The sequence below is a fragment of the Arvicanthis niloticus genome, chromosome 15 (assembly GCF_011762505.2).
Source record: "Arvicanthis niloticus isolate mArvNil1 chromosome 15, mArvNil1.pat.X, whole genome shotgun sequence".
Classification (NCBI taxonomy): domain Eukaryota; kingdom Metazoa; phylum Chordata; class Mammalia; order Rodentia; family Muridae; genus Arvicanthis; species Arvicanthis niloticus.
Genome location: NC_047672.1, coordinates 44,008,729 through 44,031,916, shown reverse-complemented (window position 1 = coordinate 44,031,916; position 23,188 = coordinate 44,008,729). Strand labels below are relative to the sequence as shown.

General features: G+C 40.7%; 1 protein-coding gene and 1 long non-coding RNA gene across 4 annotated transcripts in view; one reads left to right on the top strand and one right to left on the bottom strand.

Moving 5' to 3' along the window:
- The window catches only part of LOC143434567 (uncharacterized), a 105,657-nt gene extending 96,481 nt beyond the window's left edge, over nucleotides 1-9,176 (bottom strand). Inside the window, exon 1 of the long non-coding RNA XR_013104171.1 lies at nucleotides 9,051-9,176. This is a non-coding gene — a long non-coding RNA (uncharacterized LOC143434567). The remainder of the gene's footprint in view (nucleotides 1-9,050) is intronic.
- Nucleotides 1-23,188, top strand: part of St7 (suppression of tumorigenicity 7) — a 252,673-nt gene that overhangs the window by 115,709 nt on the left and 113,776 nt on the right. For all 3 annotated transcript variants that reach the window (XM_034519092.2, XM_034519093.2, XM_034519094.2), the window contains exon 2: nucleotides 10,932-11,014. In XM_034519092.2, the coding sequence (XP_034374983.1) occupies nucleotides 10,932-11,014 (83 nt within the window). The remainder of the gene's footprint in view (nucleotides 1-10,931; nucleotides 11,015-23,188) is intronic.

The window sequence follows — 23,188 nt, the reverse complement described above, 5'->3', positions numbered from 1 at the left end:
GACTTACAGCCGCTCCAGTTCCAGGAGACTCAATGCCCTTTTCTGAACACAGGTGCTAGGCATGCACATGGTACACATATACACATGCAGGCAGGACACTTTTGTTAAGATTTGTTAATTTGTTAAGATTCTGTAAATAGGGGCTGGAGAAATGGTTCAGGGGGTAAGATTCCCAGCACCATATAGCTGCTCACAACTGTCTGTAGCTCCAGTTCAGGGGAACCCTTATCTAGACATATTTACAGGCCAAGCACCAAGGAAATAAAAATTCTGTAAATAAAAATCAGAAAAAAATACAAATACAAACTAAGAAAATTGTATCAACTGTGACAGATAAAAGGTTAATGTACTTTTACTAAGGAAAGCTTTTATAGATTAATGACTTTCCAGTAGGAGAATCTGAACATAGCAAGAGTTACCCAGAGACCAAACCAATAAGCATGATAACATTAGTACACTTGTAATTCTCTCCTCTTTTCAGAGCTAATTTTTAATTTGATGTTGTGAGTATTTTAAGTACAGAAAAGTTAGCAACAGCCCAAATTTCCAGCAGAGGAAATATTTACACACATTAGACAAAATCTTCAAAGGGAAACATTATTATCAAAATAGTATTTTCAGAGAATATTTAATGAGATTAGAACATGATGACAAAAGGATCTTAAATTTAAAAAAATGAATGTTACCAATCAGAGAATGAAAGGTACTATTTCTCACAGTGCCCACATTCCTGTCCTGATTATTAGTGCTGTCTGTGTGAGCCACTGTGTTTTATCTAGACATATAGTGAGATTAAAGGAACAAGAGACAGAACAGCAGGAGGGCATTCAAGTGTGCAGACATCAGCCTTCAGTGCTAACGATGGCCTTGCAGGAGGGTCAGAGTCATTTAGGTTGTGTGCACGGTGTTAATGTGCTGTGATCAGCTCAAGGTAAGGTCACCTAGGGCCTGTGTAGTCCACACTGAGGCATCTCCTGAGGCTCCCATGCTCAAGCACAGGTCCTGCCCTCCAGCAGATGAGCATTGCAGAAGTGCTGCTGAACATAGGATCCCCACAAGCAACGCTGAAGCTTGCATACTTTGCCTTCTTTTGTCTCTTCAAACATACTGTCTGTTTTTCAGAAGAGAGATATGTTCAAGGAAAAAATAGAACAGGCTATAGGGTCAGGAGAGCTATATTTAAAACAAGTTTTAGCAATCCAGTAGCCACATGTCCTTGTTGAATCACTGAACTTGGTAAACTTCAGTTTTATCCCTTTATAGTGTTTACAATGCTAACTTTAGGTGGGCTGTATCGGGTGGTCAGATGCCAAAAACTATAACTGAGACATGTAAGCCAGTGTCTGGCACATGATGGCATTCAGTAGATGGTCAGTAAACATCAGCCGTGTCTTTTCTCTAGAATTTCTGTTTCTGTTGAATGGAAATGATTTAAAATTATGCCCCAATAAGATTATTTTTTGACCCTACTAAAATGGTATTGTATATTTTGTAGATAATAATGTGAATAATTTTAAAGATACAATAAAAAACTACTGTATCTTCTTACTTAGTCATGTTAAATATTTTATATGGTGGTCTCTACATTTGTTAATCTGCATGCTTTTTCTTGCTGTATCTTGGGAAAAAAAAACCCGTAAAACCCTGTGCAGGCCACCAAATCAGTGTTCCATGTTACTTTCCTTATTTTCTCTTTTGGTGAAGGAGGAAGAAGAAAAACATATTCTTTAAAATTTTCTCCATTAAAGAAGGGGAGTAAGGATGCTGGACTCATGGCTCAGTAGTTAAGAAATACTGCTCCTGTAGAAGATCCAAGTTCAGTCAGGTCCTAGCACTCACATCTATTTCAAAACTACATGTAACTCCAGCCTAGGGATGTGATGCTGTCTTTGGACTCCATGGATACCTGTACACTCAAGTGTGCAAGCATGCACATGCGCGCACGCACGCACGCACGCACACACACACACTCACTCACTCAAAAATGAAAAATAAATTTTAACTTTTGGAAAACAGCCTTGAAAAGCAAACTTCCTCTTTTTGAATGATTTTAGTATTTTTGCTCATTTAGTTTATTGATGTATGGGGTACCACATGAGGTTTCTAAATCATTGGTAATAGTCAAATTAGGTGGTGCATAGTTATCTTCTGAAGCTTTTACCTTTTCTTGGAGATAAAATACCCACTATCCTTTTTCCTAAATTTTTTAGGGTATGTAGTACCTTAACATTTTAGCCACAATGATATGAAAGAGCATGTCACCATGTATTTCTACTATATATTTCAGGACCTATTCACCAAACTGTTCCCTTGCTCCCTCCTCCCTGCTCCCTCCTCTGCCCCTCTTCTGCTTTACTCCGATAGACTCTGAGGGCTACCTTCTTACAGTCCACATGCATGACGTCAGCTGCTGAGAAGAAGCTGCTCAGTCTGGTGTCCTCCCATTTGTCTGGTTTTCTTGTGCTGTCTTTGTTATTGAGGTCATATCTAAAATGGATTATCCATTATAAAGTCACAAAGAATATTCCTAGTACTTTTTCCTAGGAGTTTCAATTCTCAGGCATTTTGGTAGGCTTGAATGAATTAATAATAAACTCAGAATTACCCAGAATCCACCAGTGTCACATTAAGTCAAGAAATTATAGCACTTCCCCATGGTATGAGTTAACCAAGAGCAAGCCCAAATTTGACTTCTGTACTTCCCTCTCCAAGTGTCTTTGGTTATTTCTGTTATTTCGGTTATTGTCTGCTGTATGAGTCGGAGTCTGAGCCTGCCTGAAGGCTGTCTTGTGAATCTCTCTCCATGCCTGTGTCTGGTCCTGTGTTTCTGTCCCTAACAAGAGACTTTGCTTTCTCGTTTATTGAACAACACAGAGAGTATAACATAGAGAAGGAATGGGGGATACTTTATAGTAATCTTTTAAAGAATTTTAAAAGGAATTAACTTGCTCCAACTGACCCAGTTAACACACAGTATTACAAACATTGTTGTTTATCAAGCTGTATCTGTATGTTGCATTCGACAATTATCGAGGATCTTATGAGACCACTGTCAGCTTATATTTGCTATTTTCAGCAAATGCTTATCATAAAACACACACACATTACTCTGGGTCAAGGTATATGGAAAACTACATAATTTAAGATTACAGCTATACATTAACTTAGGTTGTAAAAGTTGATTTCATGGGATATCCAAGGAAAGTTAGGTTGGATATTACACTGTTCTTTTAAAGGCAGGTTAAACAAAGAGGCTGAGTACACAGTGGGATAGCAGTCTTAAGTGACTTCCAAGTTTATTATTAACTCTGGCTGTGAAGTCCATTAAAAGTTCCAATCTCTTTGAATGTAAGAGGCATTTTTATTATAATACATTGTCACCAGACCGTATACCCTTTCTCAATGAATATTGTTTGTTCCCTTGGTAAAAGCCAGTTGGATGTGATGAATGGATTTACTTCTAAGCTCTCTGACTGTTTTCATGTCCAAGCTGCATTGTTTTAACTGTAATAGCTTTGTAGCATATTTTTACTTTAGCTAATGTAATACCCCTGCTTGGTTCTTCTTGTGCAGGTAGTTTTGGTTAAGATGATGATGATGATGATGATGATGATGATGATGATGATGATGATGATCTGAGGTTCTAGTTAATCTCCTACCATTTAAAAAGATTTGGTTGGGGCTGTTTTCATAGTGATGCAGTGTTTTATACTCGATGCCCCATGTCAATACCCATTCATAATATTAGAAAGTCACCTTCTGAGTTGGAGCTGCAGAATTTCCTGCTTTGAGGTTAACTGCCTCAGTCAACTTAATGATAGTGGCTTCCTTAACCTGGGGCTTTAGCCAACTGCTTACCCATCTCTAAAACACCTGCCTTATGTGCTAATTAAGTACACACAACTTGTTTCTTTGTCAAAAATGAATAAATCACATCCCAGTGAAGGACAGCAATTGCTGAAATCCATTTGAGATAGTAAGAACAGAGATGAAAATGGAAAATGTCATTCCAGAGGGACATGTCTATCTATCAGAGACTGCACTGAGCATCTGGGATTTAGATGTATTTTTTTTTTATAGTTTTGTTTGTTTTTGGTTTAAAGAAACTAGCTTTTTGGAAATATCAGTGCTTCAGTTTGCATTGCCTCTCACCCATAAACATTATGTGAAGCCTAGTGCATTTGTGATACACTTGGAGATACACTTCCAGTCATGAGCCCAGAGAGACAATGTTTGGTGCCCCCTAGAATATAATTTGGCTATCTGGTTAAAATGTAAAGCTAAATATAGTAATAGAATTGGAAATAGTGAAGCTGCAGGCTTATTCTGAGAAGCCAGACATGGGTAGCAGCTGAACTCCAGTGTCCTGGCTTGCCTGGCGGCTCCTTCCCCCTACATTGGACATACAGCCAGAGGAACTTGGCTGTAACAGTTCTTTAATATACATTACATTGGAAAATTGTCACATGTTTGGGACCTCACGAAGAATCTTGGTCTGGAAGTGGGGTTGCCCTGCCTCCATTGCAGACCCACCCCCACAGTGACACACTTCCTCCATCAAGGCCACACTTACTCCAACTAAGGCAGACCTCCTAATAGTGCCACTCCCTATGGCCAAGCATTCAGACATGTGAGTCTATGGGGGCCATTTCAATTCAAACCACCACACACCTTTGTGGTCTTTTTGCAGTGAGCAGCCAAATAGACATACAAGATACAGGCACAGACCAGAATCCCACAGCGGAGGAAAGAAAGAGGACTGTTGTCAAGCATGCAGGCATGTACAGCATGCAGGCACCACTGTTTCCAGGATAGAGACATATCCTTAATTTAAATACTATCTAAATTTTCCACTTAAGGAAGACTGATGTTACCAATCTCTGGGCATGGGCTGGACTCTGATAGAGAGGGCAGAGAACAGCAAGGTAGCCCAAGAGTAACAAACACATTGTGTCCTAGACAACAGCTTTAAGGTACCATTTCCAGATGTTACTGTTTTTTTATCCCATATATCCAAGTGCCTGCAGTGGGAAGGTGAGCCGTGGAACGTTCAGGCTTGATTGATCTCAACAATAAAGATCAGCCAACAAATCCAAAACACAGCCTTGACTTCCCCAGTCCATTTCATCTGGATTTGGTAATCTTACCTTCTGTTATTTGGTGTTGACTCAGAAATCTCATGTGAAAGGACACTTGGCTTCGCTTGAGACTCTTCGTTGCAAACTCCATCTGGCTGCTTTAAATGGGCTTCTCTACTGAGTTTCTGCTGGGTACTTTAAGTGCCCAATTAGATGATGTTTCTCTTTCATTCCCTTCCCTCATGGTTTAGAACTTAATAAACTTACTCATTCACAACAGAAAATATGTTATTCTAGATCATTCTCTGGATCATACACAACAAACTCCCAGAAGTAGTTCTTCTGGGGGCCAGGTTGCACCCACAAAGAGAAGTAAATTAATTACTAAGTTTTTAGGGAATGAAAAGAAGGAAGGAAGGAAAGAAAATAAGAAAGAAGGAAAAGAAAAAAAGAGAATAAGAAATACTGTACCTTGAGTTTTACCACTCTGTGGCCTGCAGTTGCTTCTTTGGCCCAAACTGTTACCTTACTTTGAGGCAAACTATTTACCAGTGAGTTAGCAAGCGATTTTTCAAACAAATCAGGCCAATCCATTAATAGAAAGCACAAAGAACAGAATGGAACAGAGAGGAGGTTTTATGTGGTCAAATAATCTCATCTGTTAAGAACGGAATATACATATGTGTAGTTATTAGGTTTAAAATCAAATCAGTTAAAATGCTTCAGCGTCAGCCTGTTGTAAGTTTTCTTAAAGGCATATATAACAAGAAGACTTTCAGAAGAATTGAGGAATTGCTAGTATTTAAACCTGTAGTGTGAGAATAAAGAAGAGTTTGTTTTTCTTTATTTTTTCCCTTCAGATGGCTCCTGTGCCCACTGTGGAACAAGGGTTGTACTCTCCTTTAGGTCTCATACCATGAGGGATTGTCTTACCACCTGATTTCCTATACAAAAGCCCACCACTCACTTCTCTACTCACTTTCAGCAATGTTGCCTAGATGCTTACTCTTTATCTGATACTACCAAGAGCTACACACACCTTAAGCTTACTCCTGTAGTGTTAGTTGTATTGCAGGAGCTGGCTCCAAAGTCATTCTCAAGAGTTGCCAGTTTTACTTGACACTGTTTCTACCAGGCACCCCTGTCTTCCCCAGGACTCAGTTCAGGGACGGTAAATGCCTTCCTTCTCTTTGCCCTGCTTTGGATCCTGATGTAACTCAGTGGTAGAGCCCTTGAATAGCATGTGTGAGGTTTTAGGTTGGATCTCCAGCACCACTAACAAATATAAAGTCTACCCGACCTGGCCTTTCTTTTACTCTGCCTTGTCTACTTAGAGCCCTTTTCTCCATTTTAATCTCGAGTTTGTGGGCAACCCTTTCACAGCCTGCAAGGAACAACATTCTGATCTATCGAGTTAGAGGCAACACCTGCTCCCTCTAGATTTTGTCTAAACATTTCTGCGGGCATATGAACTATCCTGTGATTTTTGCATGGGCATCTCATTTCCCCCTCTAAAGGTAGGTGTGTGTGTGTGTGTCTGTGTCTGTCTGTCTGTCTGTCTGTCTGTCTCTCTGTCTGTAAAAGGCATAAAGGTTAGAGGGGGACAAGTTTGGAAGAAAAAGAGGGTCAGTGGGGCAAAAGAAGATAAAAGGAGACACATGTTCAAATGCATTATATTCATTTATGAAATTGTAAAAAAAATAATTTTTAAAAAGCATAGGCTCAACCTCATTATTTTAATTTCATATATATGACTCTCAGTGCTGGTTCTGTATTTTACACTTGATGAACTAAGTACCATATAACTAAATTAAATAGCTAATATTAATAAATATAGAAGATTTATTGAGAAGTATTTCAGAGTACAGATAGGCTTTTTCTGGCTACTCTTGTTAATGTGCTTCTTCCCTTTGCTACAGCAGATTACTGTTACCAATATGGTGAAACTTCAGTTAGGCAGTTCTTTCTGTGTGGTACTTTAAGTAAGGAATTCCTGTATTCAGCTTTACAGCATGCCATTTTCCTAAACATAATCACTAATGTTCCAATACTATTTTCTGTGTAACTTCCAATGAAGGAGGGGTAAATGAAAAGTCAGTGACCATGTTTCTCCAAAGACAATAGGAAGCTCCTGTACATTCTGCACGGCTGAGACTAGGTGCCCTCCAATGTGAACACAGGGAAGTGTGTGAGTGTTCGTCTCCATCACACACAGCTGTCCTGCGGGAACAAGTATCACTCACTCAAGTGATTCTCTGCTTGTCAAGAATTCAGCATTGAGCTTTTTCAACTCCTCAGACTCTAAGCATTAAATGAGAATAAAAAGCCAATGCATAGATTGCACACAGAAGAGCCTCAAAGGATTACCAAAGTCCCTTTAATTTTGGCTGTCAATCACACCTCTTATTTTGTATGGTTCTAGTGCTTGTGCTTTGCAACACTATTTTTGAAGCTTTCTCAAAGGAGCACATTGATGCACATTTTCTCCCAGCCCAGCAAGAGCTAAGTAAAGGGTACCTCAGTGGCACTCAGAATCATAATAGCCTGCTGTATTGTTCCTATGTCTGCTTCTCAAAATTACCCAAAGTTCTTTAAAGACCAGAATTATATGTCAAGCTTTTTGACTCCTCAACACTTTACACAGTGCCTGATACACACTGGACATACATAGTTCATTGAGCCACAACTGATTATCTGCCTTTGAATTTACAACAGATTTTAAATAGCACACCATAAAGGAGAGAAAACTTATGAGAGCAGGCATGGAATGAAAAATAATAGTTACTACTTGCGTGGCACACCAAATTCCCAAATATTTGAAGAGTATTTCTGTCCTATATTACTTAGGTTTGGAAGAAAATAGTGTTTATTTCTGAATAAAGTCAGTTTCAGAATCTATTACTCCATGCTAACAGTACTACACTTTGTCTATTTTGGTAGAGCTACTGCTGAAAGATTGAAATATGTTAAAGACATTCTGTTTAAGGGTAAAGTCAAGTACACACAATGTATTTGGAAAAGATTTGCATGGAAATTGCTTTAACAAGAAAAGTGCCTTTGGAGTTTAGTATGGTAAATCATTATCCCAAGTGACTTCTTAAAATTTGTCTTTTAGTTTTGAGTTTATAGAATAGTTCTATCATTTCTCCCTTCCTTTCTCCTCCAAACGACTAATTTTAAGTGTTCTGTCTAGCCATTGTCTTCCGCTCTGGGCATAGTATCTTAGGATATCTAGGAAAATTCTTGGGTTATCAAAAAAATTGTCACTGAATCTACCTAACATGTATCTCACCCTGCTTGTGAACTTTGGAAAACACACACAGACTACAGGAGGAAAGAGAGAGGGAAGAGAGTGAGAGTGAGAGAGATAGAGAGATAGAGATAGATGAGAGAGAGAGGAAGAAAGAGAGAGAGAGAGAGAGAGAGAGAGAGAGAGAGAGAGAGAGAAAGAGAAGAGAGAAGGAAGAGGAAGAAGAAAAAAACAAAGTCCCAGGCATTAGAGACTTATTTTGCTATATTTATATTTAAAAATAATCTCCAAACTTACCTTAAAACATACTGTAAAATCCAAGAATATGAAATATACAAGTTTTTGTTTGGTTTTCCATCAGGATGCTGTTCTTCACAGTACTTATTTGTAAGTAAAAGAAAACCTATCATCTGAGACCTTGCTTCACTGTCTTCAGGGTTAAAAGGACTTGGGGCACTCCTTCCTGATGACAGGGAAAACTGATGGCTTCTTCCCAGCCAGGGAGAAAGTGGCATGAAAACCTAGGACAGCATTGTTCATACTAATATAGCACACTCCAACAATACTTACCCAGACCACAGCTGAGAAAAGAAATGTGTTCAGCTCAGCTCTCCCATGGAGCTGGCTGCTTTGTAAAACAGAAACAGGATCCCTGTAAAGCTGCCAGGGTAGAGTCAAGGGCTGAGGAAGAGTAGACAGGATGATTTATGAGGGGTTCTTACCTTAGCCATGAGTCTAAAAAGAAGTCTCCTCGCTTCTCCCTCACAAAGATCAATGCCACAGCATTTCTCAAGAGGATGGTGATACAGAAAAGCTTGAGAGCCAGCACAAGCAGCACAGGAGAGCAGGAGAGGAGGGGCCGCAGCAGGGAGGGCTGCTCCTTTTGTGCTTTTAATCCTAACTGAGCTGACTGGATGGAAAACTGGTTTTGTAAGGTGATACAAATGCTATGTATATAAAATATGCCTAGAAAAAATATTATTTACAGATACATTATGAACATATTTTATTCCCAGATTTTTAAAAAAGCATCTCCTAAGCTGCCATTTTAGCAGATTTTCAGAGACTCAGCATGCTAATGGCAGCAGGAGTTATGTTTTATTTATGAATGGCTAAGAAAGATGATCTTGGTACAGGTTTGGATTTCCTTAGCACTCATTTTGGGCATCCTGCAATTAGCCAGCATTATCAAATGCCCATGCCAGTTTTCATTTTCACAGACTACTATATTGGTGACTTGCTCAAGTCTACATTGCTGCCTGTTTATTAGGGTTACTACTGCCGTGATTAGACAGCTTGGGGGAGCTAACGGTTGATTCGGCTTATTCTTCTTTATCACTGAAGGAAGCCAAGATAGGAACTCAAACGTGGCAGGAATCTGGAGGCTGAGCAAGCTGTATGTGGAACAAGTCAGTAAGATGTACTCACAGAATCCAGGTCCACCAGCCCAGGGCTGGCACCACCCACAATGAGATGGGCCCTCCCCTATCAACCATTGAATTAAAAAAATGTTCTACCAGGCTTGCCTACAGCCAGATCTTATGGAGGCCCTATAGAGTCTAACTTCCCTCTGGAATGTCACAAAGAAAAATGACATCACTCACCTATCCTTAGCAGCCATCAATTGCCAGTAAGCACCCCAACTAGGGTTGAAGCCTTATGAACCTTTTCCCAGCCAGCCAGGAACATTGACTGGCTTGTCTGTGTAGGTCATGTGCAGGTAAGCATCAGAGCTGTAAGTTCCTGAGTGCAACGGCCACATCCTGTCCAGAAGACAGCATGTGACAGCACTTCTCCCCATCCACTTGTCTTTATTTTCCTTCCTCCCTTTCTTTTGTGATGGTCCCTTAACTTTGATGGTAGAATAAATGTCTGATTTAGGACTGAACACTCAATTGTCATTAATTCTCAACACATTGACCATCTATGAGTCTTGTCATTGATTGATACCTACTGCAAAAGCAAGATTTTCTGACTAAGGCTGAGAATAACACTAATCTATGGGTACAAACATTAATTTTTTAGAAGGCAATTTGAGGACATTTCCATTGAGCAAAATAAAAGCAGTAGGTAAACTGAGACTTACACCTCCCTCAACCATAGGTCTTTGACCAGGTTAATATTACAAGGTATAAATTCTTTTCTATGGAACAAGCCTCCAATGCAAGCAGAAAACCATTGGTTATACCTCTGACAGTCATGCCACTATTGGACTTTGCCTGACAGGTATTTTAGCATTTAGGGTATAGTTTGACATCTACCTTTCTGAATCAGTGTACTAGTTATTTATTTTAGTGGGACTTTGCTAAGGTTCTAGGAATTCTAGTCATCAGAAACAAGTGATTTAACAAGGAATAAAAACAAATGAGTCAGACACCAGAGCAGTGGCTCAGGAGTTAAGAGAATTCAATATTCTGCAAGGGGTTCAGTTTCTAGAGCCCATATGACACCTACGGCATATACTTACATGCACACATATAACACATTCACACACACACACACACATACACACACACACACACACACAATCATAAGAAACAGAAAGCTTTACTGATTACAGTCATGCCTTTCTCAATTTTCTCCCTTTTCCTTTTTTTTTTCAGTGAGCATGTTTTTGAACACGTTAACCCCAAAGTTCTACGTGGCCCTGACAGGCACTTCCTCACTAATATCAGGACTTATTTTGGTAAGTGATGGAATTCTTATAATTTAAAAACTTATTAGCATGTATGTTAGTGTGACTATTTTTAAGGAATAATCTGGGAGAATATACATCCGCAGTTTTCAGTATTCATTTTGTGTGTGTTCATGTTGGATGGGCATGAAGAGGAGAATTGTCCTTATATTTCTGCTTAATTTCTACAATCCTTTTTTTTTAATGGGAAGAAAAACAACTCTTAATATGGGGGACAATCAGAGATGTTCATAGACCAGATTCTAGTATCTAAACATCTAAAATGTGCTGGGACCATTGCTCAATGGTAAGAACTTGCCTCATATTCATGAAGCCCTGGATTCAGTCCCCATCACCACAAAAAGTAGACAGACAGACAGACAGACAGACAGACGGACGGACGGATATATATTGCTGTTGCATAAAAGTTGCTTAGTTCAACTAAGACTGGTTTTCATGTGTAAAGGATTGTTAGATGTAATATCATTAGGAATAATTTTTACATGTGCTGGTATGGATTGTGGCATTCATAACCCTTTTCTCCCTTCATTTTCTATTCATTCAGTGTTTACATTCACTTCTTTATTGCTTCCCTTAAGAAAAAAAATCTCATATAGATAAAAAAAATCCTATCATCTTACAACTTCATGAGTTTATTATTCTGTAACAGCTATAGATACAAAGGATCATGTTACCTACCGTAATTCACTGGAGTGAACATTATGGGGCTGTCTAAACTCAATGAGCCCATTCTCACATAACTTAATAATCTTTAAAGGAGAGAAATTTTAAAAAGTTTTTTTTTTCCACATCCAAAATCTTGTGATTACTAATTATTGTAGAAATAGGGGCAAGTAAAACATTATAGTATTATTATTACTTTAAAAATGAATTATCAGTAGGAAGAAATTTAAGGGGAGATAGGTACAAACATGTCGAAGAAAGAGAATACCTTTACCTAGAATAATGAAAGATTTCAGAAGCCTGAGCTTATAAGATGGAGAAAGGCAGATTCTGTAAACAGATGGAAGTAGAAACTGGCAATGTGGAGTGAGAGCATCCTTTTCAGACAAGAGAGCATCTCTAGGTTCAGCTTGTTATGTCTGCATCACATGGGCTATGTGAAATATGCAAAGTTGGTCTTATGGAGCCATCCCAAGATCAAAATATATGGAGAAAGCCCAGAGCTGAGTGCAAACTTCAACCTGAGACAAGAGGCCTTGTTATTAAAACTCACCCATAGAAAAGAGGTGTTGTAGTTGGTAGCATGCTGCCTCTTAAACATCCACTGCCTACACATGCATCTCTGAAAACTTATGCCTGTTCAGGAAATTTGAGGAAAGTAAGGGCACTGTTATAGACAGTTGCTCATAAAACCACCAGGTTGGTTATTAACTTATTCTGTCCAGGGACTGTATTTTATTCTAACAATGACTTCCTCCTGGTTTTTAGTGATAACTTTCTCTTGTGAAATAATGGTGATAACATGTGATATTATTTTACTGTAAATACTTGGCAAATAAGTTGTAGCTATAATAATAATAATAATAATTAAAGATTAATCCCACATTAATCTTTAGCCTTGGTGAGGTGACTGTAGAACTAAGGACATTGTAATAGAACACGAAACCTGATGGTCTGAAAGCCGAGGTGGTGAGAGCTCACCAGTCTCAAGGATTTCTGCAACTGAACCTGCAAGATTACACAGACAATCAGCAAAAGAGACAATAATTAACGAAAATATTTTTAATCTGACTAGGACAAAAAATGGAGGAGTAAATATTTTGATAATCTCTAAATGTTCTCCAATGTAGGTGATGTGGGACAGAGAAAAATGATCAGAGAACTTCTTCCAACAAAACTGGTAGAACCTGCATTGCTAGGAAAACCCAGAGAAAAATTCAGTAAATAGCAAAAGTGTGAGAATGAATCACTCCAGAAGCTTCTACTTTATGGATGAAATGGAAGATTTTCATTGGGAGGCTGCATGTTTGCTACTTAGAGATAGGTAAGAAATTATAGTAGCATGCTGGGAGTTGCTCAATAGCTAGGAGAAGGCACGCCATGGGTAATAGTAACAGGAAGGGAATTATGTCCAGCCTCCCAGTGATTGAAGAGGAAGACCACAAGGGACTGGGCAACTGAACTTTCTAAGACTCCAGGGTCATTAGGTCTAAGCTTTTATTGTTCAGGTGAAAAATTTGAGAGTTCTCAAAGAAAGAAAAGGAACTCTTGGGATTTAAGTTATGCAATTTCCTTGTGGTGAAGTAGTCAGGCCTCCAACCTATGCTTTCACTTGCTTGATAAGTTCCTGTTAAGTGCATTATGAAAACGTAAGACACCCCCCCACACACACACACACATTTCTTTTTCTTTTCTTTCTTTCTTTTTTTTTTTTTTCTTTAATAAAACGAAGAGTGTTTTATTCTTCAGAACTCTGGTCTCCAAGTCTAAGATGGTGATGCACAAGTGCTTGCAGGACCAGTTTAAAGCACATTAGGGGAATTCTGGGGAGGAGTTGGTGACCTCTATCATTGGCTCTGTCTCTAGGGACACTCCCAAACCATTGCTGGGGAAGTCAAGAAACTGTGGCTGAGGAGGTCTGGAAACTGCTGCTGACCCATTGTCCTTGCCTCAGTCCAGGTGGCTGGGCAGCTTCTGAGGCCTGGACTTGCCCAATTCTTGGAAACAGAGATTTAGGCCTACTTTCTTGAACTGTTAATTTGAAGCCTGTCATGGAGTCAGCCTGTCTGATTTCCTCCTTTTGGGCCATCTCAAGTCTTTGAGATGTTTCTATGGGCTGGTATTATTGTTTGAGAATCATCAATTGAATGATAGATATCCGTTCCTCATTGATTACATAGTAACCATAAGTCAAGGCCTATATTGGTAGGATAACTAGTCAGGGTGGTCAGACAAGGAGACCATTGAAGAAGGATTCATACCAACCCTGAGACTGTTCTCTTTCTATTCTTCTGTCTTGTAGTCTCTTCTGACTAAGGCCATGGATTCTTTGACCACCTGAGTGGCCTACATAGAAACAACATTCCGCACCTAAGGCTGCACAGAGTCCTCACTGCTAGAGGAACAGCAAGTTTAGGCCTCTTCTGTTCTGTAAGACTACTTCTGCCATGGAGAACAGGGAATCCTGCAGGGCTGTGATGGGCTTTTCCATCTCCTGTACATATGCATCTATTGCCATCCATAGGGCCTTGTAATTTTTATCTTGGAGTATCTAAGGCTGAGGTCCCTACACTAGCAGTTCCATCCAGCCCTATACCAAGGACCGAACCTAGTGAGGTGCTAGCTGGTTGAAGACATCTTCCCAGAGTAAAAAGTCACTCTGGGTACAAGCTGTACTAGACCATAAAAATCCTTAGTCATATTTACAACCAGACCATAAATGCATGGAGTAACCCCTGAGGTACAAGCCCACCAAGCATCGTCTGGGGGCAGCATGTATCCTGCAACAGTAGGGGTTACAGTGTGGTTGCAGAGGTGGGAATAGGCTGGGGATACCTTATTTTCAATGTAGAGTCCCTCTCTGATAACCAACAGTCCTGTGTTAAGTCTGGGTTGGGAGGAGTTAAGAACTGGCAGTCCAATCAGACTTCTTGCCATCCACTGTGAACTTGATGACAAGGTTGTTGCATCGCCCCTTGGGGGCACACAGATAGTAAGGAGACTCCCAGTTTATCCACAGTTGCAGCATTAACATGGGAGTAGTATATCCATGTCCTGATCTTATTTATCTTAACAGCTGTAGGCATGGTCAGGATCATGGTCCTTTCCAGCAAGGTTCCAGAGTCTGTGGTTATGTCTCTTAATCCAGACTTCATCACCTGGTTCAGAGCAATAGAGGTTAGGAGAAGAAGCTGACTCATAAACCTAACAGATGGCAGGCCAAAGTTGCTTCTGGATCCTATGGAGGGCTTCTAAGAACTTTTAAAACTTATATTGGTCATATTCATCTCAGATATCAGACTGGAGGTTAGGCAGCATGGAAGGGGGGGCTCCCATATAGGATCTCAAAGGGGGGGGAGAGACCTAAAGTATAGGGGTAATCCTAGCCTTATATAAGGCATAAGGTAGGAGAAAGCCCAGTCAACTTCAGTTTCAGGGTTAATTTGGTCAAAGCCTCCTTCAGGGCTGACTCATCCTCTCTACTTGCCCTGAACTCTGGGGTCTTTACGCACAATGTAATTTCCAGTTGATTCCTAGAACCTGTGCTAGAGATTGAGTTATCTGAGAGATGAATGCTGGTCCATTGTCAGACTGTCTTAGTTAGGGTTTTACTGCTGTGAACAGACACCATGACCAAAGAACAACATTTAATGGGAGCTGGCTTACAGGTTCAGAGGTTTAATCCATTATCATCAAGGTGGGAGTATGGCAGAATCCAGGAAGGCATGGTGCAGGCAGAGCTGAGAGTTCTACAGCTTCATCTGACGGCTGCCAGTGGAAGACTGACTTCCAGGTAGCTAGGATGCGGGTCTTAAGCCCACGCCCACAGTAACACACCTACTGCAAGAAGGCCACACCTCCTAATAGTGCCACTCCCTGGGTCAAGCATATACAAATCTACACAGACCCAAGCAGGGTAGGCAAACCATACCTGGATATGATGTCTTCCAGAAGCTTCTTTGCCAATATTTGGCAGTCTCCTTATTTATAGGGTAGGCTTCTACCCATGCTGAAAAGATATCTTCAAAAACTAGCATTACTTGTATCCATATCTTTCTGGTTTTATTTCTGTATAATCTATTTCCCAATTAGTTCCTGGCCATTGACTCCTGATTCTGGTTCCTGGAGTTGCTCTTTGATTGGGGCCTGAGGAGTTCACAGCCTGGCAGGTTGCATAGTCTGAGATGACCTGATCAACCAAGCGTCCTAAGTCAAATATTTTGTACCTTGCCCCTCACAGCAGTTCCTTCAGTATTTGATGATATAGGTGTGAAGCCTGATGAATCTGATGGAGGCGTGGCTTAGCAAACTCCTTAGGTAGGATGGTACAGCCTTCAGAGGTCAGCAAGCATCCGTTTCTTCTGTAAACTCCTTGGCATTTCACCTGATGTTGTTTGTCTTCAGCAGTATATTTAGGGATGGCTGGGAGTGCAGGGGGAAGTAAAATGACCAGGATGTTGGCAGTGGAAGCTTGGGTGGCCTCCCTTTCAGTTTTATCAGCTAGCCTCTTCTCTCCAGCTATTTCTGATGTCCTTTTCTGATGCTAGGGGCAATGAATTATGGCCACTTTGAGAGCAGGCCATAATACCTTTAATAGAGCAAGAATTCCTTCCTTATTTTTGATAGTTTTTCTTTCAGCAGTCAATAATCCCCTCTTGGAATATGGACCCAGAGCAAAGACATATCTGCTGTCAGTGTAGATGTTAGCTATGTTAGCTCGGGGGAGTTAGAGCCTTTAGTTCTGCTTTATGGGCTGAAGTTCCAGGAGCAAAACAGTTGCCCAAATAGTGGAGTCCAAGTCCACTACACCACTTCCCCTACATACCTGATTCCATTCTGGATGAAGCTGCTCTCATCCATGAAGTAGATATATTCTGGCCACAGGTCTTTTCCATGGTTCCAAAGTTTGTGTGACTTTGCTGTCTTCTTTGCTCTCCCCTTTCTCTGATCCACATACAGGTGGAAACGTTTGTGAATGTCCGGGAGGACCAAGGCTGGTGCCTCCAATAAGGCTCTTCCTAGAGTCTTAGAAGCCATGTCTATCTCAGGGATTCATTCTATTTTGTCTTCTTGGACACTGGTAGCCTCATATAATGGTTTGGCTATCTCAGTGAACCTTAGCACCCAAAGTCTATAAAAACCCCAGATTGCAGAAACTCCTGTACTTGCCTTTGGGTTGATGGAACTGGGATGCTAAGGATGGTTTGCTTCAGGGGCACCTGACAGCATATGTGGGCCTGCCCCCTGATTATGTACCTCAAATAGGTGACCTCAAGTTGACAAAGCTGGGCCATCTTAGTAGACACTAGGTAGCCAAGTTGACTCAGTTCCTGTAGCAGGTCTCATGTAGCCTCCTAGCATGTCTCCAAGTCAGGCCCACAATCAGCATGTCATCTCCATACTGGAGCACTGTTATTTGGGGGTGGGCCCACCCATACTCACTCCAGTCCTCATGCGGTGCCTTGTCAAAGATGGTGTGTGAGTTCTTGAATCCTTGAGGCAAGTGTGTCCAAGTCAGTTGTCCCTTGAAGCCTCTCTCCAAGTCGTGCCATTCAAAGGCAAATAGAGGTTGGCTTTTGGGTGCCAGAGGCAAAGCCATTCAGTGGCTGAAGCTTCCAATGGATGTCTGAGCCAGTTTGTTTAACAGAAGCCATGTTCACAGCTGACTGGTGCTCTCTGGCTTCTGGGTCAAAAGGAGTGTAGGTTCTATAGGCTTCTAAAAGTCTTTCTAGATATTCCCTCGGGCTATCATTCTTTCCCTGCACCACATGGCTCACTTTAGATAAATTTGTGGGTCACCTGGCAGCCTCTTGGAGACCCCCCATCAGAATCTAGTGGTGGACCCAGAGCCTCTCTTTACCTTCAGCGGTGGGTGTTAAAATCCTAGTAGTGTTGCGTCAAAGGAAAGGCTGCATGGATACCAGCCTGGACTTGAGTGGACAGCTTTGCTCTCAGAACCAATTTCCAGGTGGCTCCCACGATCCTCTCTCTCTCTCCTCTGTTGTGAAGAGGACCTGGAGCAGTTCCGGACAGTCATTGCAGGTGGGCAGGTGAGTCAGCGTGATTAGATCTAGAAGACCTGTGAGAACTGATCATTTTTCTAAAAATGGGGAGTTCTGCAACTTCCAATTTTAAAGATCATTATTGTCAAATGGCACGTATGTCATGAACTGTCTCCCCTGAGCATCTGGGGGTCTCATAAGTAGGAGGGGTAAAGCTTTAGTAGAGTTGGCCCTCTGGGCAGTATGGGCCAAGTGTGAGGTGGACTCCAAGTGGAGTCAGGGGAGTCAGGGGCTGCTCCTCCCTCTGCCTGTGCTGGTTGTAGGAACAGGAACACAAGGAGAGGGAGAGATCCTCCTCTTCCTCCTCGTAGCAGAAAGGCAGAGCAAAGCAGGAGACCAAGGCTGGCTCTCCTTTAGAGGAATAAGGGTGGGGAGTGGCTAGGCCCATAACAAAAAAGGTCTTGTCCAAGCAAAGGGCTTCTTGACCAGGTATTACCATGTAATGATATATGGTAGTTGGTTCCGATGGCCCTGGCCTCATAAACTAAACCTTCACCCTGTAATGATGGGGAGATGGAAAGTCCCCTCCTCAGGCCATCCTACCTTATAGGTGGGCCATTCATTCCTGCAAAAGATGGTTAGTTTGTAGGGACGAACAATCAGATTGGAGTCTTTTGCAACTCAGCAAAAGTCCTTAAAATGGTTCAATACCCAGTGGGGTGCTTTGTGCCTGTCCCATCCTAGGAATCAAAGAAAAATTTGTATGAGAGGGCAAAAAGCACAAACAGAATACACATAGACAAACACAGAAGGACATTCCAAGGAAAACAAAAAGGCTATCTCAGATGGTCTTCCTCCCTGTGCATGGGAGGCCCATATACTCACAGCCAGTCCAGAATCTAGATGAAAACTAGCACATTCTCTTACTTCTGGTAAGGGTTTGGGAGCATCCTCCATTGCCCATGGCTTGGTGACAAAATACGTGTCCACTTTGTCCCTCTCAGCCTGCAGATTAAACCCAAAACAGAAACACAGAGATGGACAAAAGACAATTGGGCACCTGGACTTATTGATCAGAAAAACAGTGGACTGTTTGGGTCAGGGGGTCTCTAGAGAAGCCCAGACAAAAGCCCCCAAATGTTAGGGTTCATGATTCACCAAAGGATGATACCCCAGACTCAAATATTATGAAAAAGCAAAGAGTGTTTTATTCTGTAGAAATCTAGCATGCTGGGGTCTCCCATTCCAAGATGGAGACCATCAGTAGTTTTTCCAAACAAGTTGAGACTGGCTGTGAATTTGCTAAGCTCCCTGTCTCACTGGTTGCTCTCTGTGGTTCCTGTGGCCACAACCTATGCAGACAGCCTCTTTCTGCTTGACTTCATGGTGCCTCATTGCCTGCCTCCCATGGATGAGCTTAAGCTGGTCCTGCCACAGAAAAGGTACATGCCCTCACACATTAAACCTGCCAGTCCTGCCATCTATCTACCATTGAGGATGAATCCACTCTGCCCACGTAGCCTTGCTGGTCAATTGATGTTCATTCCAAAGGAGAAAATATTGGGGTTTGGTTTTACTTTGAAAATAGGTTGGCATGTAAAGAAAATAATTCTCTTAATTTAATCAAAATGCTGGTAGAGAAATCACTAAATATGATAGTGAAATTTATACATGGATTCTTGTATTCCTATTAACTTGATATAGAATGCCCCTGTGCTTATATATATGTATATATAGCATGTATATATGTTTTGTGCAAAGGTATAAAAAAGGCATGCATGTCATACTTTTAAGTGTCAGCAGAATAAGTAACAAAATAAAAAGTACTAGTTCATGGTTGGATGTAAAAGAATCATCTTTTGGAAGGTGGTAGAAGATATGGCACTGGGAAGAACTCAGAGGTAAGAAAAGAAGCATGTCTATTGGTGGTGTCCTTGTTCAGAGCTTGTTTTGGAAGTTACATTGTTGAGGTATTATGGGGGAAGCATCCATGTCATTTCTAGAAGATACAATCTCACAGCTGATTTTCTGGTCTCCTGGCTCTTGCAATCTTTCTGATCCCTCTTGTGTGATATTAGCTGTTACAAATGTATCAACTGGGCTAGACTCCCCATGGTGGACAGGTCTCTGAATTTTGATAATTTATGGTTTTCTGTAATGGTCTCTTTTCTGTTTTAAAGAGGAGTTTCTTTGATGAGGGGTGAAAGAGACCCTATCACTAAACAAAGGATTACAGAGAACTAAGGAATGCTGAGACAGAAAGACATAATCTTCCTGGAGAGGAGCCCCCTAATTGGTTATCTAATACTAATTGGTCAGCCCTGAAATCATATACACACAAATAAATGGGCTGAACAAGTTGAATTGTATATTTATGCTTTTGTGTGTGTGTGTGGTAGGTGTGAAAGTGATTGGAGGGAGAGAAAGGAAAGAGAGAAATGATGCAATCATATTTTAATTAAAAAAAAAATCTTTCAATCAGTTAAAAAACAAAACAGTACTTGAGTTCCCACTGGACCAGGTACTGAATAAACACCTGGTTCGTGCTTATTGTTTCAATTAGTGCTCATTGAAATTCAAAGTGGTGGGTATAACCCATGTGTTCACAAGGTTGAGTGGAAACAGACACAAAGATTATGTAATTTAGTCCAAGGTTATATAGCAGATAAATGTTAAGAGTCAGGTCCTCATCTCTTTATGTTCTCTTTTATCCCCACTCAGAGTCACAGAATGAGGTAGTTGTTCTGTCTCCTTTCAACTCTTCATCTAAAGAACTTGACCTATTATTCATGTAGATCAAATGCTGGTAATTCTGGAGCTCAAGGTGAAAAGAAAGAAAAACTTGGAGACACTTGATTAGAAGGGCTTTTAGATGGTGCAGTAGCTCATATTTGCCAGGTTGTGTTAGGAATTAAGCGATCCAATCCTCAGCTCTAGTATACAAAATGACAAGTTGTGGGGGCCAGACTTTGGGGGCGTCTGCAGACAATGAAATGAAGATGAACCCTATTTAGCCTTATCATCTCACAGTCATTTGTGTTTACCATGAAAATTTATCTTCTAAAGGAGCCAGGCAAAGACTATATATAGAAGCTTGTCAGCATCTGTGCACAAGAGCATTTGATTGGATTAACAATTAGACACAGCGAAACTGGAGAAGATGAACAAACTAGCAATGGATAAAAAGACATAACCAACCAATTTGTCTTTTCTAATTTGCATTAAGGCACAAATTAGTAAACTTGCAAGCCGGGGAACTCCAGGGCAGTAAAGACCTGTAGCCTAGATATCCAGAAAAGGCTTGCTCATCCCTGCTTGCTGAGTGTCAATGGGTTGACAGCTAGGCTTTACCTGTCCATTGCTTTTCCATGTCATTCTACCTTCACAAAAGTGCTGCCTGGGAAGGTAGTTACCAGCACATTCGAGAACTTGGTATTTTTCATTTTCACAGACTCACAGAAATGGACAAGTGCATGTGAAAGAGATGAGTAGGGAGAATGAAAAAAGGAAGGAAAATATGAAGAAGAGAAAGAAGGCCAGTGGTAAAGTGAAAGACTACAGTGTTTTCAGGAGGACATAGGGTCTTCTTTCTTATTTGGTCGTAAAAGTTAGTCAGATGTGGCCAGTTTAGAACACAGAACAACACTTAACATAACTTACCCATATTTTATTTTTTTGATCCTTTATTGTCCTCTTCCCTTCTAAACTGGAAATGGTTTATTTGGTGTTAGATTTATTATCTTATGTATGTGAGTATGTTGCCAGAATTTATGTATGTATGTTTACTATGTATGTGTCTAGTGCCTTCAGAAGCCAAAAAAAGAGTTAAATTATCTGGAGCTGGACCTACAGATAGGTGTGGGCCACTATGTGGGTGCTGGCAACCAAGCCTAAGTCTTCTGAAAAAGTGATAAATGCTCTTAATTGCTGAACCATCTCTTCACTTCCATATATGTGTCCTGAGCACATTGGTTGATACTTAAAGGACTGTAGTTGATTACATACCTAATACAGTTCATGAGTTAGCTGCATCAGAATTATCTGGGGAGATTGCTTTGAATTCTGAGGACTGCTTTAATCAGAATCTGTAGAGTATGAAAGGACAGGCACCATCACAGTGTGAACCACAGGGTTTGGGACAGATAACACAAGCAAAATCCTTCCTACTCTTCACGATCCCATGACTATTAGTTGGCCCCAGGAGAGTGGTTCTTATCTCCAGGCAACAAAAATAAATGCTACAGTAGAAAATCCTACCCAGTCAATATATGTGCATGTAGGTGGGCTTTTGACCTTGAAGAATACCTCATCTTCCTGCCTCTTTTAGTCTTTGCAGCAGGAGCCCAGAAATGAGAGTGGGAGAATATGAGTGTCAGTTCCACACATAGCTGCCACAACTCTTCAGGGAAACAGGTGGCTACTGAGGGATTGGCTGAGAGTGAGGAAGCAGGATGTCAGACCCACACAGCAGCTACACAGTATTTATAACCAAAGCATGCAGGAAGAATGAGCTGCTTACTCTTCTTTCTTTTCCTTCCTTCCTCACTTCCTTCTTTCTTTTAACTCTTCCCTCCCTCTATCCCTCCTTCTGTCCTTCCTTCTTGCCTTTTTTTTCTTTTTTAGTTAATGTCAGTCTTGAATTGTGAATAAGGGATTTTGAAAGTGCCAGTTTGTATGAAGGAAAGGATACACTCAAGAATTCAAACAGATACTAAAAATAGTTACAAATGTCACTGTAGTGCTTGTCAATTGTCTTAGTTTTATCTCAGATGCTCAGATGATCTTCTTTTGTTAAAGAAAATAATGTGTACATACATGGGCAGGCGTACAACACACACATGCATGTATGTACAAATGCAGATGTGCAGTGTACATACATGGGCAGGCATACAACACACACACATGCATGTGTGTACAAATGCAGATGTGCAGGCACACATGGTAAATTACCTTTCACAGGACTGTGTATCCTTCAATCTTGGCATCATGCCTCTTTGTCATTCGTGATTTTGTACCTTCAGATTTTCTCTTTTCATGTTTTCTTGTCCATTTCAAAAGTGCGTGTGAGCCTTTTTTTTTTTTAAACAAAAACAAACCAAAAGAATATCAACAAAAATAACACACCCCTGGCAAAAAACCTTAACAATTCTTCTGTTTATTTAGGTTACATGCAGTTAATCCACTGACCCATCATCATCATCATCTACCCATCTGACATTATAATCCTTGCATTAGCCTTTCCCTGCTCATGCTGAGTGCTCACTCTGACTTGACTACACACACTAGAAAACAGCCCCATAGAATCAAGGTAACCAGCCAAGGTTACTTACTGATCCTGGCTTTCTAGGTAAGAGTATTTTGATCTTAACCTAGATAGAATTAATGTTGGCTTCTTAAATACCATACTCTGTTGATGGTGCGAATCCCATCCTACTTAATCTGTATTGCTCTAGAGGTGGTGCATGGGTATGAGAAAGCGTAGTGGAAAGATTAACGTTTT